At 47.2% G+C, this 15,515-nt stretch overlaps 1 protein-coding gene across 1 annotated transcript in view; it reads right to left on the bottom strand.

The window, feature by feature from the left end:
- Nucleotides 1-4,451, bottom strand: part of LOC129380188 (TNF receptor-associated factor 2-like) — a 39,055-nt gene extending 34,604 nt beyond the window's left edge. The window contains exons 1-2 of the mRNA XM_055077757.2: nt 4,303-4,451; nt 574-826 (exon numbers count right to left, since the gene is read on the bottom strand). Coding sequence (XP_054933732.1) covers nt 574-813 — 240 coding nt within the window. The 5' untranslated portion in view covers nt 814-826; nt 4,303-4,451. The remainder of the gene's footprint in view (nt 1-573; nt 827-4,302) is intronic.
- Between the last annotated feature and the right edge of the window lie 11,064 nt (nt 4,452-15,515).

Raw genomic sequence — 15,515 nt, 5'->3', positions numbered from 1 at the left:
CCTAAAATGGTACCTACTATGACGCCAGCGCAAATCATCTATGTGTGCCCTATTCCGGGGTTTGTTTCGATACTGGTCAGCATTGTAGACAGTCTACGTCGACAGGTAGCAAGAAAGCTTCGAGCCCAAGCAATAAAACATACCAGCAACCTCCTGGAAGATGTCTCCCTGACATGACGCCATCTCGCGTCCTCCATAAAAAGCAAAGAAAAGCACGTATTATCGCTGTATTCTAATAATTTTTGTATTGCAACCTACGAAAAACAACTTTGCGTGTATTAGGAGCGGAAGAACGCGTCACTACGTTTTCTTTTGAGCAGACGACCTTCTCGCCGAGTTTCCAAGCCTTCTGCTCAGCAGCCATCTTGCTTGGACTGCAAAGGAGCCCTCATCGTTTTTGGCTCCGATTATGTCTTCGCGAAACTCTCTTGTGCCGTGTCTGTCAGAATTGCAGGGAGACTTAAAATGTCTGCCGCCAATTTAGCCGTCTATTAGGCGGAGTACGTGGAATGTTGGAACACAGCCTGACCGTTTCTAGTTGCGTTTTCTGAAAACCGCAGTGTCAGCACTCACCAAGCTTTGGGGAGCATTCCATTTGCAAATGCAGCACGTGAAATCGTTGCAGCCGTCTGTGAGCACATCGGCACACCTGAGGCAGTAGACGTGGTCCTTGCCGTCCTTGAGACCAGCCGCTGTGACACAATTGCACGCCGAGCAGATGAGCTCTGGCTGGAGCTTCTTGGCAAACGGCACGTCAATCTCGTTCGGGAAATCCGGATGGTCCCGCAGCTTGTAGACGTTCTCGTAGGCCATCGTGAGGAGACCGCTAAAGAAAAAGAAAAGGGTATTAGCGAAGCTGCACTCGTGAGTTGGATTTGTACAGCAAACTGACCCTTCTTTCACGTTTCTAATTCAAGAAGGAACTAAGCATCCACGTACGCAACCTAGCACACGAAAAACATGTGGACTCTCAGTGAACACGCCTGATATTTAGCCCTCCCCCTTATCCCCTACAGAAGAAAGGAAAACGAAAAAAAAAGAATCGCTAGAAAACGCTGCATAAACAGAAATATTCGTCTATGTAATAATTGCAGAGAGTACAGGTAAACAATCTTAGATATTGATTAACACGCGCCATACGTTACATCAAAGAAAATCCAAATTCGCTGAAAAGTCAGCACGGTTGCGGGGCCCTCAGACTTAGCAGCGTAACGCCAATCACGACATAACCACGGTGGGTGACGTCTCGTCAGAGAGCGCCTGTGCAATCGATAGGGGTTAGATGAGCGATACCTGAAAACCCCAGAAGGGGACTAAGAAAGCCTCGCTTTGAATAAGTTGAAAATCATTCACAGGAAAATGCCAATGCTTCACACGTACATAAACTTACAAAAGTTTGCTTCGTGCTGCATCCATAGCTTCTGTTGTGTTCTTATACTTTGACTTCGTGAAAACGGATTCCCTCCATCGCTTGCTATGAGCTAACGGGACCCTCGTGACTTCAGTGTGCCTTACAATCGTGTTTGCTTTGCTATGTAGTTATGTCATCGAACGTGAATGCGCGTGTCGTGGGCTTTCTGTAGTCAATTGCACTGTGCTTCTGTGTTACTTACATATTTTTTTGCAGCCCTGGTACATTGCCGTGACGACCTACGTATGTGCTTTGCTCATCAGCAGTCTTGAAGCTCAGGCTTATATGATGAAGTAACGCTGCTTGCTACATCTCCAGGTTTTCAACTGCATCGACGTTAACTAATTGAGGTGCACTATAAACATCAAAAGACCCTGAAGGAATAAAATTAAGAAAAGCGTCGAACATTATTTAGAGCTAGCTTAGGCAGCTGCCGTGTCAGGCACGTAGGCAGAATATCGTAAATTGATATCTCGAGCGTCGCGATCGGCCGTAATGTCTGGCTGCTATAAAAATGGCATGGCACCTAAAGGTAATTAATATGGAGTGTCACGTGCCAAAACGCCGACATGATTGTGGGGCAAACCGTAGGGGAGGGGATGTGCCCTGGGCTTTGGGCTTATAGACATCAGACTCCGGAGTTTTGCAAGACGCGTAGCGCCACCTGCTGGTGCGAAGAGGCAGTAATTGAGTAGTGCGAAAGCCCAACTCCCTTGCTAAGTTGCCTATGCAGCTAGCGACTGCGAAATAACGATTTAACTAGATTTTGGTCCATATTGCGAGCGATCTGCGCATTTAACACCCAGACAGAGAGCTATGAATTTCTCCGCTAGTCGGACGCGCCGTCGAATGTGTGTTCTGCGGCCGAACGGCCGAATTGCCAAGCGCTTGCTGGCTGATGAAGGAAACGGCAGCAACCTCCTCGATAGCTCCGCGCGCTACGAAGGAACGCCGCAATCGACGCTACTGTTGTGTTGTAAATTGCCACGAACGTGAAGCACTCAATAACAACGTTCAGTTTTACCGATTTCCATCGCGAACGTATGAAGGGGAAAGGCGAGAGCGCTGGATACGGGCCGTTCAACGTGTTGGGTAATCGAATTACTTGCATTCCCCACAACACACCGGCTTGCATGAGAAAGTGCGATGATGTTCTGCTGTAATTGTTCTACGTGCGCAGCACCGCGGCAAACAAGCGAAAACTCAAGAATATGCAACCGGGACTTCGTTGGCAACATAAAAAATAACGTTGCGAACCATTCTGGGTATGTGCCATCGATATTTCCACCTGTTAACAGCCGTCCGCCTCCGCTTGACTCAACAAGTGGAACGCAGATATTTGGTCGGTCAGTTTAACCAAACATTTTGGTTCGTTTATGAATTCAAAATCCTGTTCTAGAGCATCGTTGTATCGCGAGCTCACTTTTAGTTTCCGTATTTTGCATGTCCTGCGCCGATACAACAAGCGCGTTTCACAATGTGCTGAGCCTGCTGGACTGTGTCTTTCCCATGTGAGCAATAAAGTTGCTGTAGGAGCACTGGATGAGTAATTGCGAAGTAACACACGTGTGGGAAAAAATGCCGCGTTTATTTACATTTATAAGTGCGCGAGTGTTGCTTGAAGCATCTGCGAAAAGTTCAAAGCTAGTGCGCAATGATGTAGCTCCTGCGAGACAGAAAGACGTGGCGCATAGGCACTGTAGGAAGCTTATTTTCGTTATGCTCGCACGCTGTTTGCTGCCCTGAAAAAGGCTATGGAAGGATTTACTCCCTGTACATAACTGTGATAAAAAAAACATTACGATAAAATACATAAAATTATAGGAGATACTTAAGTCTTGTGTTCAGGACATTTTCACAATGAACAAATTTGAAATGCTTAAATTGTTATGCTTATATGCCTATAAACAAACCTGATTCTGCACTTGCGAGTTGCAGCAAGCCGAAAAAAAAAAAACACATGACAGTTCGTTTATATTGTACACGTACGTCGCCCTGCTGAGATTCCTCTCTTTCCAAAGCGTGGATGGGAGGAAGAAGCTTTGCAGGTCCCTCATTTTCTGGAAACCGTGTCTCAACACAACCGAAAGAGGAGGGCCCATTGTGGCCTATGGACCTTCGCTTGCGGACAGCTCTCCTTGCACTACTCAGTTAGCGCCAAGGCTGCGATGGGGGCACTGCTGACGGGTTTTTCCGCAGCGCCGCCAGGGCAGAGTCTGAGGTCTATTCTGACGAGCTGGCGTTCTTTAACGTGGACCTAATACGCGGTACAGAAGAGTTTTTGCATTGCGCCGTCACCGCGATGCGGCCGCTATGGCTGGGATTTGAACCCGTAGCCTCAAACTCATCAACAGAACACCTAGCCACTGCGCCGTCAGCCCGACAAATGCGAAATTAATAATCTTTCACAGATTGATTTTCGTTTTATCTTTCGATGCTCACACTGTGCACTACTATACGATGTAAATACGTGTAAAAGGCAAACTACTGCTACTACGCTTCGCGGTTGGGGTGTTTACCTTTATTTTACCTGTCAGTGACTTGAGTTCTGAAGCTTTCCGGCGCCTTGAAACCGAAACTACAACACTCGGAGCGGTGAGCAATCACTGCAACACACTTGGCGATTCGAGCGCGCTAGAATGCCACCGGAAAGCGTCGTTTAGAGTTTAGTGATCCGCAGAACACAGCGACGTTAATATGTCCTACGATTCGCGAACCATCGTCGTCTCTTGCACGCTCCGTTTCAACTCCGATAACGAGGACCGCACCAAGTATGGCTGCCAGTGAGCGACACTGCAAACGTTGCGAGCGAACCTCCCATCTTGCTTAAGCACTAGGATAGGTTGCCGTCGACCGAACAGGGCGCTTCAACAAAAGTCGCACAAACTCACCCTCGAATCGGTAGCACAGGTGTCGAAACAGCCCACCCTGGGACAACGCTGACAGATTACTCGATCAAGCGCACGGCGCCGGCAATGGATACGCGCTCGCTGCGTTTTCCAGCATGCAGGCAATGCAGGCGTCTCGTCGCAGCGGTGGCGCGGTGGCGTTGATAAGATAGGAAAACAACAAGGAAGTTGTTGCCCCGGCTGCAGGAGTGAGGCGTTGCCCAGTGCCCGTAGAGCGCCGGGTACGTCCCGCCATCTTTTATCGAATGTTGTATTCTTGAGTGAAGCAAACAAACTTAACTGATGGGCATGCTCAGTTTCATAAGGCGAAAAAGTACTGCACACGTCAACTAGTGACATCTGGATGAGACAGAAGGCAATTACACGGAAGCTTTCAACTAAAGGATAAAGAAACATGTTCCTCATCTACCCTTTTTTTAGCGAAAGGCGCGTTACGTAAATCGATTGACTCGCAAATCAATTGAATAATTGTTGTAAGGTGTATTGTGGTATGGCGGCTATACCTGTGCTGACCGCACGCGCCGAAAACAATCGCAGAGCCGGTAACGCGTCATGTATGCGATGTTTTGGACTGCACCGAAAGCGTGGCGACTATGATGCGTTTCCGGCCCTGCAATCATTTTCGGCGAATACAACCCGCGAAAGTGTGGCCTCCGAGAGTTGCTTCGGTAAATCAGAGGGAGCCGCGACTGCACGTCTTCGATTATCCTTCCCAGAGAGAACCGGGCTGTTCGTCACGCTGCATGCACAACAGTTGTTGGCTGATAGCTCTCACGTTGATCTGGTACGTTAAGTATCACCAATCCAATCCATATCAAAGCAAGGCGAGGAACGCCAGGTTGTAAATTTAGTGAGGGAATAATCCCCTTTTCGCCACTGAATTCTGTGATATGATAGTTTGAAAACAACCAGTGGAGCTTGTTCAGGCGTGCTGAAATATTGCTCAAAGTGCGTGGCATAATAAACTGCAAAGAGAAGCCACCTCTGTTGACTACTCACGGCCCCCCTATGATTCGCTTGGGTGCACAATGGCCGTTAAGAGAATTACAGTGGAGGTCAGTGTCATACTTCGGAATGTTTTATCTCCGCTAGCCACTCTTGAATTCGAAAGATAACAAAGAATCCTGAAAGGAAGCTACGAACCGGACAGTGAGTGGTGGAACGAAATAGTGCACGATGAAAAGAATCTGCCTGGATTGGAAACGAGATTTATTATATCATGCTTGAGGTATGAAGGCCTACAACACTGGCTTTCTATCATAAGTATGCATAATTAGGTGATTACTGATTGGGACTCACTGCGTTACTTTATTGCTAAATTCCCTACTTTCACACTAGGATAGGATAGGAATAACTTTAATAAAGTGCCGGCAAACGACGATTTAACGAGTCGTGACGCTGGCCAAGCGTCGACCCGGGGTTATACTCTACTCTGCACTAGCCCCGTTGGGCCCGTTTGTAGTGGGTCACGAGGCTTGTGCTTTTCGAGCGCACCCCGGGCCTGCTGGACGGCCCATAGTTGTGAGTCCTTGTCTGTAGACTGCAGTGCACTTTGAAGTTCTGGCGGGTAAGTCCTGGAGGTAGCTGCCGTCGGGAACCTGGCACAGTCCCACATGATGTGCCATTGGTCCGCCGGACCCGCTGCACAAACACCACACAGCCCACTCGGATAGAGCTCTGGGTGAAGCACGTGCAGCATTGCGGGGGCGAGGAGTGACGCGGTCTGTATTTGTCTTAGGATTACGGCCTCCTCCCGACTGAGCATCCAAACTGTTTATTTTATTCATGTGACTTCTTAAAAATATTGAGCCTAAAGTAAGGGAAGCTTTATATTCGCAGCGAAAATGGGACGCAGTTAGAGCACGAAGTATACTTAAGGGTCTAGAGTTAAAGCGGTGAGCTATGCTATGTCACTAAAAGGAGCTACTTTACATTTGTCTGACGGCATTGTTTGGCGATGGCAGTAATCCATGAAGAACCGCTGTGACGATCTCACACACTCAAGCAAAACACCGGAGCCATGCTACTTTAATATCACTACACTTTGTGCTTTGGAAACCACAGTCGAGATGTTAAGAAGTAAGCGAATGTTCACGTGGAGCGGAACGCTTTCGTATAACTGTCGAATTAAAGGAACGGCAATCACAGGATGAAACTTTGCACTGTTTACTAGCACTCGAATCAAAGTGAATTGGGGAAGCACCATTTGGAGAGGCAGCAATGAATTCGCAGCAGAACTTTGGAGATCAAGGTAAATCGGTTTGTTTGCCACCTGTTGCTCATGCACACTATCACACAGTGACACTACTCAAGCATCCCTTGTAGCTCGAAAAAGAGGTCAATATTAACTATTCATTTCCTACTTATACTTGAGAAATCTAGATACAGGTGTAAAGAAGAGTTTGAATCGATGCTAAGCGACCCTGCTTATGTGCTCCCTTGAGCAGCACCAATCAGAAGAGCTAAATGTGACCTGTATATGTTGTACCTATTGTTACACATTCACATCCTGATGGAAGGAGGAGCTTGAGTCGACACTCGGAGACCCTGGTGACACTACGCGTCACTTCAAACGGCAACGTTCTTCTGGCGGAATTGTTGATCGATGTGTCGTTTCGGGCCGGGACTCGCAGAAGTGGTTGGTATTACTTATTCCTGTGGTGGTTATCTTTGGTAGATTCAGGTGCAGAGAGACAGAACCTCGACTCGACACTCGTTGGCCCTGTTGAATGAGACGTCGCGTCAAGCAGCAGCCCGCATGAATGATGAATATTGCCTATTTCTGTGGTAGTTATCCTTGGTAAGTCCAGGACGCAGGTAATCAGTAGAGCGTCAGCTAGACACTTGGCGCTTGACACTTGTCGGCGTTTGACGTAACCTGTTCGTCTGTTCGGGGTCAGGAAATGAACGGCGAAAAGTGGTGGGACGTGTGACGTTTTCTGTTCGACCAGAGCAGGTGGGGCGAGGCCACGCTTCCTGCAGCTTTGCCGTAAGAGGGTACGCTGGCCGAACTAGAGCTCGTTACTCGGCAGCGACAGCTGTGCGTTGGCGTGATGCTGTCCCCCCATTTCTTATGTTTCGGTGTGTTATATTTATCGGGTGTTGTGTGTGCTTTCGAGAAAGCTTGTGTTTGCTGTTTTTCAGGTGAATAGCTAGGATATTATCGTTATTTATTCCTGCCAACATATTTTTATTTAGTCATTTCAAGGAAAGAAGATGTCGGTAACGGTAGTGGAAAAACAAATCAGCGTATCTCACGAATACATGTGATCAGTGATAAGATGCCTAACGTCCCTTCAAGTAGATGTTAATCCGCTGCCCCAAGGGCTTACGTGTGAAATGATATCGAAAGGAAAACATGAATTCCATCTGAAAAGGAGGAACTTCGCACCTCCATTTCGGGGCGATCACAAAGTTACCGGTCATAGCTTTTTTCTACAAAAGTTACTACTGTGCGCCCTATGCATACTGTATTCAAGCATTGCTTGGTCTCCCTGTCTTCTTTCCATTCCCCTTTTCCCTTGCCCTCGGTGCAGGGTAGCAAACGTATGGATGACCTCCCTACCTTTTCTCTCTCTCTTGCTAGAGAGAACTGTGGCTCGGTTTTCTACAGTATCTGCAGATATGCAGGTTCAGCAAACCTCTGAACGATGGTTAGGACCCGCATTTGCCTATATTTTGTCTGGTTCTCGGTTAAACCGCTTTGTCATTTTAAATCGATCATTTCCAGCAATATACTGCGTTATAAGGGCAACCATGTCAAGGGGTAGACATACCTTTCTCGATAAGTGCCAGCGAGGGCGATGTGACATCTCACACGTCATTGGCAACACTGGGGAAGTTGCAGGACCCCTTAGCCAATAAAAAGGCCGAATGTCTCACGAGACGTGTTCGTCCGCGCCGCTATGTCTTCTGAGCGGCCGGTCACTGGAGCTGAATTTGCGGTATACGATATCCAGTATCATGTAAAGTATCGCTGTAACGTACCATGTACCCAGGAAAAACAAAACTCTCCAATCGTGGCAGTAATCAGACAGTCACACGTGGAACTATATTTCCCTGCGCAAGGACGACGCCTGCGTGCGCCTCGTGTCTTCGGCAGCGCTGCAAACGACTTGCGCTCTTTGTGCCCGATCAGGTTGGGCACACAAAGGGCGTCAGCTTCTTGATGCGCATTCCCCGTTGGGGTCACGAGTATACTTCCAGCATCTTCGCTTCTCTGGTGTGCCCGAGCCGAGCGAGGAGGCAGCGGTCCTTACAGTCGTTATATTTTTGTCGTTATGGCTGCGCCTTATCTGGGCCCTTAGGTCAGCGGTTTGTAGGACAACAAGCCATGCGATTTCAGCGGTATCTTAACTAGTACGAAACTACCGCGTAACATTCGCTGTGCGTTTTCTATGCCATTGGTGACATACATCTTCCTTTTCGGCTCTTCCCCGGCTCTGCCACCGATTCCCGCTATTCGCGTATTCCAAAACCACCAAGAAATAGCGAAGGCTTCGGGAGGGTAAACCACGTCCACATTTTTTAATATTCTGAGAAAACGCCCTCAAAGCTTTCTACGCTATTTTAAATTTTAGACGAATAAACTACAGTCATTATGTAAACGAAGATTCTGGGACAGTGACCTCGTGCGTGTTAGATGCAACAGACCACAAAAACGCTGCCAAGTTTGTCGAGATCCTCCAGCCTGTACGACAGCTCGTGGCCGTTTAAACGATGAACGCTTCAGTGCGCGTGCGGGCTGGAACTTCCTCCTCCCTCATTGTAGAGTCCCTTTCTTTCGACTTTACAAGTGCAGGGTGACTAATCCGGCTCAGCCTATATAACTTCACTGCCTTTCCCATATAACCTCAGCTTCATTGCAAGTCAGAGCATTTGAGAAAGCTTAGTGCCGAATTAGCGACAGCAGCTGTCATTGATAAATGGAACGTCACCAGTTTTTTATTGTAAAAAATATCCTGCCTCGGTTAGATTTCGCCACACTTCTTATGACGTCATGACTAACTTGTGCGGGTCTTCCTAGGTGGCGTTGGTACCCACATTTCAGTTGCATACGTTTTTCCTGGCATGCGAAGTATACGATCTTGCAGAAAAGGACCCGATCGAAGTTTTAAGATATATTTCCATGCAAACTCATTGCTACCTTGAGCCTTCCTTTAATTTCGACAATAACTGACTGGTCCGCCTTAAAAATGGATGCTGACCTGCTGCTGAGCTTGCATAGTTGAGCCAGCGTTGTCCAGTAGAGTATCCGAACGAACACCTCGACAAAGACTGCTATACACGGTGGCCGCATTTCGATGGAAGCGAAATGCGAAAACACCCGTCTAGTTAAATTTAGGGGCACGTTAAAGAACCCGAGGTGGTCGAAATTTCCGGAGTCTTCCACTACGGCGTGCCTTATAATCAGAAAGTGTTTTGGCACATAAAACCCCATATTTTTTTTTGAAGACTGCTGTAGAATTTGGAATGAGATTCAACTCTAAATATCGCCGTATTCAGCCTCGATGCGGAGTCTTACGACGGGTTATTCAAGGACGAAACAATTTTTCATAACTGTTAAGAACCGCCTATAAAGCTGTTGTAGCCTTTCTTGAGTCAAACTGGTTTGTAGGTCCGAGGAGGGTGAGCGGGGTGAGCCGAGCGTGCATATACGTTGAGCGTTCGTTCGTTCAGCGTTCAAAAATGCGTACACTGCTCGTTCGCACTCTTCGTAGTCTGCACACCCCTGCGACGCGGAAATATAATTGTTCAATTGTGCAACAATGAATCTAATTGAGCGTGCGCGTTTTATGTGCTGATTGTCGCTGCTGCTCCGTGGCATCCTTTGCCACACAGCACGACCTTCACTGCCTCAACGATGATAGTACGACATACCGTATTTACTCGGGCTTACATACAGCAGCTACCTAGACTTGACCCTGGTTTCTCGGCGTCTTGAAAGAAACGTGCAATGGTATCCAGACACCGAATCGCGTGGCGGCGACCATATACCTACATACCTGAAGATCAAGCGGCTATTTAAATGCTCCTCCACGACTCGCCGGTGAATTGACTGGTCGGCGTTTCGGTCGCACATGGAGGAAGTGTGTCAGCAAAGGAACCATTGAAGTCTGGAACACGAGATTCAAAAAAGCCAAAAAGAGGCTGCGCGAGGTGTTCCGCCTTTCCCGAAATATGAAGAACTTGAGGACGAACTGCAACGACTACGAGCGATTCACCGGCGGGCTGAAAGAAGATGCAGGAGTTAAATCCATCCATGATCTTAGAGAAGCAAGGCGGATGCAAAAGAAAATTCAACGCCGCATTAATTGATGCACTACAATATCAAAGATGGAAACGTTCTTGCGAGTCGCTAGATCCATGTCAGCGCTTATCTCAGGTATGGAATGGAAAACCGTGCGCGGACGTCGCGTATCAACGCAAACCCCGTTCCTTTCAAATCTCTCGCTTTGTACCAAGGTCACAGGGAAATTTACATTGCTGAAGAATTTTGCCCAAGACTTGCCAGCTCGCAACCCCAACGCGCACTTAAACCATGTGCCACTCCTGTGACTCGGTATACCCGCATGGAGGGAGGGAACGAGAAAAGCGGAAGGCAGGGAGGTTAATAAGAATATCGTCCGGTTGGCTACCGTACACCGGGGGAATGAGAAAGGGGAAAACAAAAATGACAGGGTGAGAGAGGAGGGAAGGAAAGAATGAAATTAGCGGTGAGTTTGCTGACGTGTGTGGTCTAACTAATTGCACTATTAGTCACAGACGTTCACACAAGCCCGTCGTGCTCAAGAAGCACAAAAGTGCCTTACCGCTTTATGGGTCGACGAGCTATGGGGGTGGTGTTCCAGCAGCACCTGCACAGAAAGCGACGGATTGTCCAGTTTTTGGACCGCGTTAGTAAGCTCTTGTCTTTCTGGGGCATATCGTGGATAGCGGCACAGCAGGTGGTCGATATTTTCTTCGGTGCCGCGGACCTCCCACGCTGCACTGTCGATCACTTTGATTAATATAGATTATGCCTTTGTCAAGGCAACTCCTTACCAAAGGTAAAAGAGAAGCGTAGCTTCACGTCGAGGAAGTCTGAATGGAGGTCGGATTTCAAGTGAGGGATTTAACTGATGCAGACCTGCAAGTCTGACTGTATGGCGAGTTCCACTCGGTCAGTGAGAGAGTGCGTGCCAGGTGTTGAAGCGGCCTTGCGGCGTCTGTACTCGAAAGCGGAATCGACGAATGTAATGTTTTCGGTGGTATAGCTTGAAGCCGCACTGGCGACATACAGGCGCTCTTCCACACCTGGGCCAGACGGCGTTGCCTATGCGGTGCTCGCCAATATTGGGCAGAAGGCACGACTCATGCTGCTAAACCATTACAACGAGTCGTGGCGCAACGGTTTGGTTCCACATGAATGGAAATACAGCCGCTTGGTTCCACTTCTCAAACCTGCTAAAGCACCGCTAGATTTGTCATCGTACCGCCCCATCGCTCTGGCCAGTTGATAAGGAAAATAATGGAAAGAATGATTTTGACGCACCTGGAATGGCACCTGGAATATTACAACGTGTACCCAGATGTTATGGCTGGTTTCCGGTGTGGGCGCTGATCCATAGATAATGTCATCGATTTGGTGGCATTTATTCAACCTCGAATCCGTCTGAAATGACACACTGCGGCATTATGCCTCGACATAAAAGGCGCCTATGAAAATGTAGCACATTAAGCCATTATAAAGGCTCTGATTGAAGCCGGAATTGGTGGCTGCACTTTTGAGTGGTTGTGCAGTTATTTGACCGACAGGCGTTTCTTCGTGATGACCCAGGATGGTGCCACGACTCAACACTAAACATTGCGTGGAGTATCGCAAGGTGGTGTGTAGAGCCCGACGCTTTTCAACCTAGTGCTCGTTGGCCTAGTCAGATGCTTGCCCAACACAGTTCAAGTATCAATCTATGCCGACGACATCTGCATTTGGACGCCTGCTGTAACTCGACTGCAGGTACGAGCAAAACTACAAAAGGCAGCAACGTTAGCATCACTGTACTTGCGAAAACAGAGCTTAGAGCTGTCTTCAGAGAAATGCTGCCTTGTTTCATTCATTTGGGAGGCAATGAAGCGCTACTCTGTAAGTGTCAATGTGCAAGCAATTGAATACATCTCAAATTTCTCGGCGGCAAGTCATGGGGCACATCGGTGCGGTCAATGCTGCAGCTTTATAACGCCTTTTTCCTCGGTATCGCAAGAGACAGGCTCCCTATGCTCGGTAACACCTAAAAAACAAACCTGCGTGTACTCCAGGGACTACAAGCTCAAGCCCTGAAGACGTGTCTCGTCTTCCGAGGTGTGCGTCTACAGCGGCAACGATTTTCATTGCTCGAGATCACCCAATATCAACGTACTTGGAAACCAACGCTCTCAGGGGGCATATTCGGCACGTTGCACGACTACCTTCTCACCATCTTGCCGCTTTACCCCCATAAAGGCCACACACAACTTTCAGTCGTATAATTGTTGCCAATCGTACTTCGTTGCCATCGAAATGCATGCCTGCATCAAGACCATCCTCACCTTTATGGTGCCTGCACAACCCTGAAGTACGCCTCACCATTCCAAGAATCACGAAGAAGGCTAACATGTCGTCATTTGCCCTGACTCGGGACACATTAGGACGTTTACAGGAAGTGCACAGTGACCACGTACATGTTTACAACGATGGCTCAGTTATACTTGCGAGTTCAGCTGCCACTTTGGTGATACCAACAAGATCCGTCAAAATACAGCTAAAAACGTCGCCTGTATAGTCAATGACAGCTGCTGAACTGGTAGCCCTGCTTGCGGCTCTTCATTTCATTCAGGAGGAACCACCCCATGCATGGTCAATCTTCTGTGATTCCAAAGCAGCCCTACAGCGTGTACTCTCAGAACTGCGCCATTGATCCCATGAGCAGCTCGTCACAGAGGTCAGAGAAATCCACCATCGCATCGTTGACGAAGGACACGATATAATATATCAGTGGTTGCCTAGTCACTGCGGCATACATGGCAATGACCGAACAGACACAGCTGCCCGATCTACCCGTGAGGCATCAACTTATCTCGTCCTACTGATCAAAGGATCTCCCCCTACAAATTTCAGTTAAAATATGCCTTTTTGAAGATGATTGTGTTTTATATCGTACAATTAAATTTCCTACTGATCATGTTGTCTTTAAGAATTATTTTGCTGACTTCTGTAACTGGTGCAAAGCATGGCAAACGAATATCAACTTTTCTAAAACTGTCTCCATGTCTTTTACACGACGCTCATGCCCTTCCTTCTTTGCCTATGCCTTTAACAATATTAGTTTAAATAAGGTCTTCGAATTGAATTATTTCAGTATCCTACTAACACACGATTTGTCATTGTCGAAACACATTAATGTCACCTGTAAAAAGGCCCTTGAAAGACTAGGTTACTTACTTCTTGCTCCTCAAGAAACTAAACTTGTTACATATAAAACCCTCATTCGCCCCATTCTCGAATGTGGCTGCGTAGTATGGAACCCATACAAACACTGGGACGTCAAAAAACTAGAATCAGTGCAAAAAAAGTCAGTGCGTTTTGTTTGTAGGAGATACGACAAGGAATTTTCGCCGTCTAACACCCTTTCCATACTTGGTCTCACTCCTCTTGAAGAGCGTCGCAAACTTGAATGCCTAAAATTCATTCACAAGTAATCTATTCTTCTCGCTTATCCTCTCTAGATAACCACTTGACTTTTTCGAAACCTTCGTGTACGAGGAGTCTGCGTGCTCTAAATATCTCAACATTTTTTGCCCGTATTGATTCCTTTAAACACTGTTTTTTTTCAACAACAATTAAAGGATGGGATCCATTACCGGGAAACATCCGTTCATTATCACTGAAACAATTTACGCCAGCTTGTTTATAAATGTTTGTTGTTCATCCCACTCCTGCAATAGCCTCACTGAGGCTGGAGTATGCACAAATAAATAAATAAATAAATAAATAAATAAATAAATAAATAAATAAATAAAACTGCGTTGCCATTACTTTTCGAGAGCCGATGCAGCGAAAAAACTTTCCGCGCTTGCGCGTGACCTGACATTAGCTCAATGGAATTCATCCGAGTTCACAAGTGCACGCCTTCGTACCCTGGACCTTAATTTACAGCTCCGTATTCCGCCCGACTTGCCACGGCTTAACTGTACCCTTCTGGTCCGTCCATGGCTTAGAGCCGCATTTTCAAATGTGTACTTCTTTCTTATCGGAATGGCCAACAGCCCACTTTGTGATTTCTGCGGATTCAATGAAACTATCTCGCACCTTTTTTGTGAGTGCCCTCGTTTCAACCCGCAAAATGCAGTCCTCTTAGCCACCCTAGACAAACTGGACAAGCACCCCATGACAGAAAACAAGATCCTTGGAAACTGGCCTACGCGAACATCAGCGCAATCCGCTATGAAGGCGCTGTTGTGGTACTAAAAAAACACGGGACTTGCTGACAAATTGTGGCTGTACACTTTGTGACGTAGGATTGTACGGTGACACTGCGTAACACTAGGAACGCCTTTGCATGCTGCGTGACAGTGCCCACAGAAACAGTCCGTGTGTACCGTGTGTACGCGTGTGTGCGTGTGTTTTTCTTTCGTTTTTTTTCCTTTATTTAGCCTTTTGCCTCTCTCTTTCTCTCTCACCTATCGCATCCCTTTTACCCTCGCTCAGTACAGAGTAGCCAACCGGAGATAATCTTTGGTTAACCCTCCCTGTCTTTCCTTTGCCTTTCTCTTTCTCGCTGCTGCTTCTGCAGGTCAAGATGGCAATAAGTACAATCGTTTAGAACAAAGTAAGCGTAGCACATGTAATAATAAAGGGTTATTTCGCATATATGTAACAACGCAGTGTTCAGACAATCTGGTCAGGAGGAAACAGTTATGTGAAATCGCCTTGAACGTGTAACGGCACGAAAGGGAAATCGAGCACGTCCACTTCGCGCGGAAGCAACAAAAATAAATAAACAAGAAAAAAAGACAACCAACGTCGTAACAAAATGTAAACTCGTCACATTCAAGATGGCCGAGTGTTGATCGAAGCGAAGGCGCTGTGATTTCCTGAAGACATGCTAGCACTCGCAAGCACGTTATTGGCTGAAATGTCAGGTTTCTAATGCGCCAACAGACACAAAATAAAGACACCG

This window comes from Dermacentor andersoni, chromosome 10 (genome assembly GCF_023375885.2).
Source record: "Dermacentor andersoni chromosome 10, qqDerAnde1_hic_scaffold, whole genome shotgun sequence".
NCBI lineage: Eukaryota > Metazoa > Arthropoda > Arachnida > Ixodida > Ixodidae > Dermacentor > Dermacentor andersoni.
The sequence above is the reverse complement of the archived record's forward strand: the minus strand, read 5'-3'. Positions and strand labels throughout refer to the sequence as shown.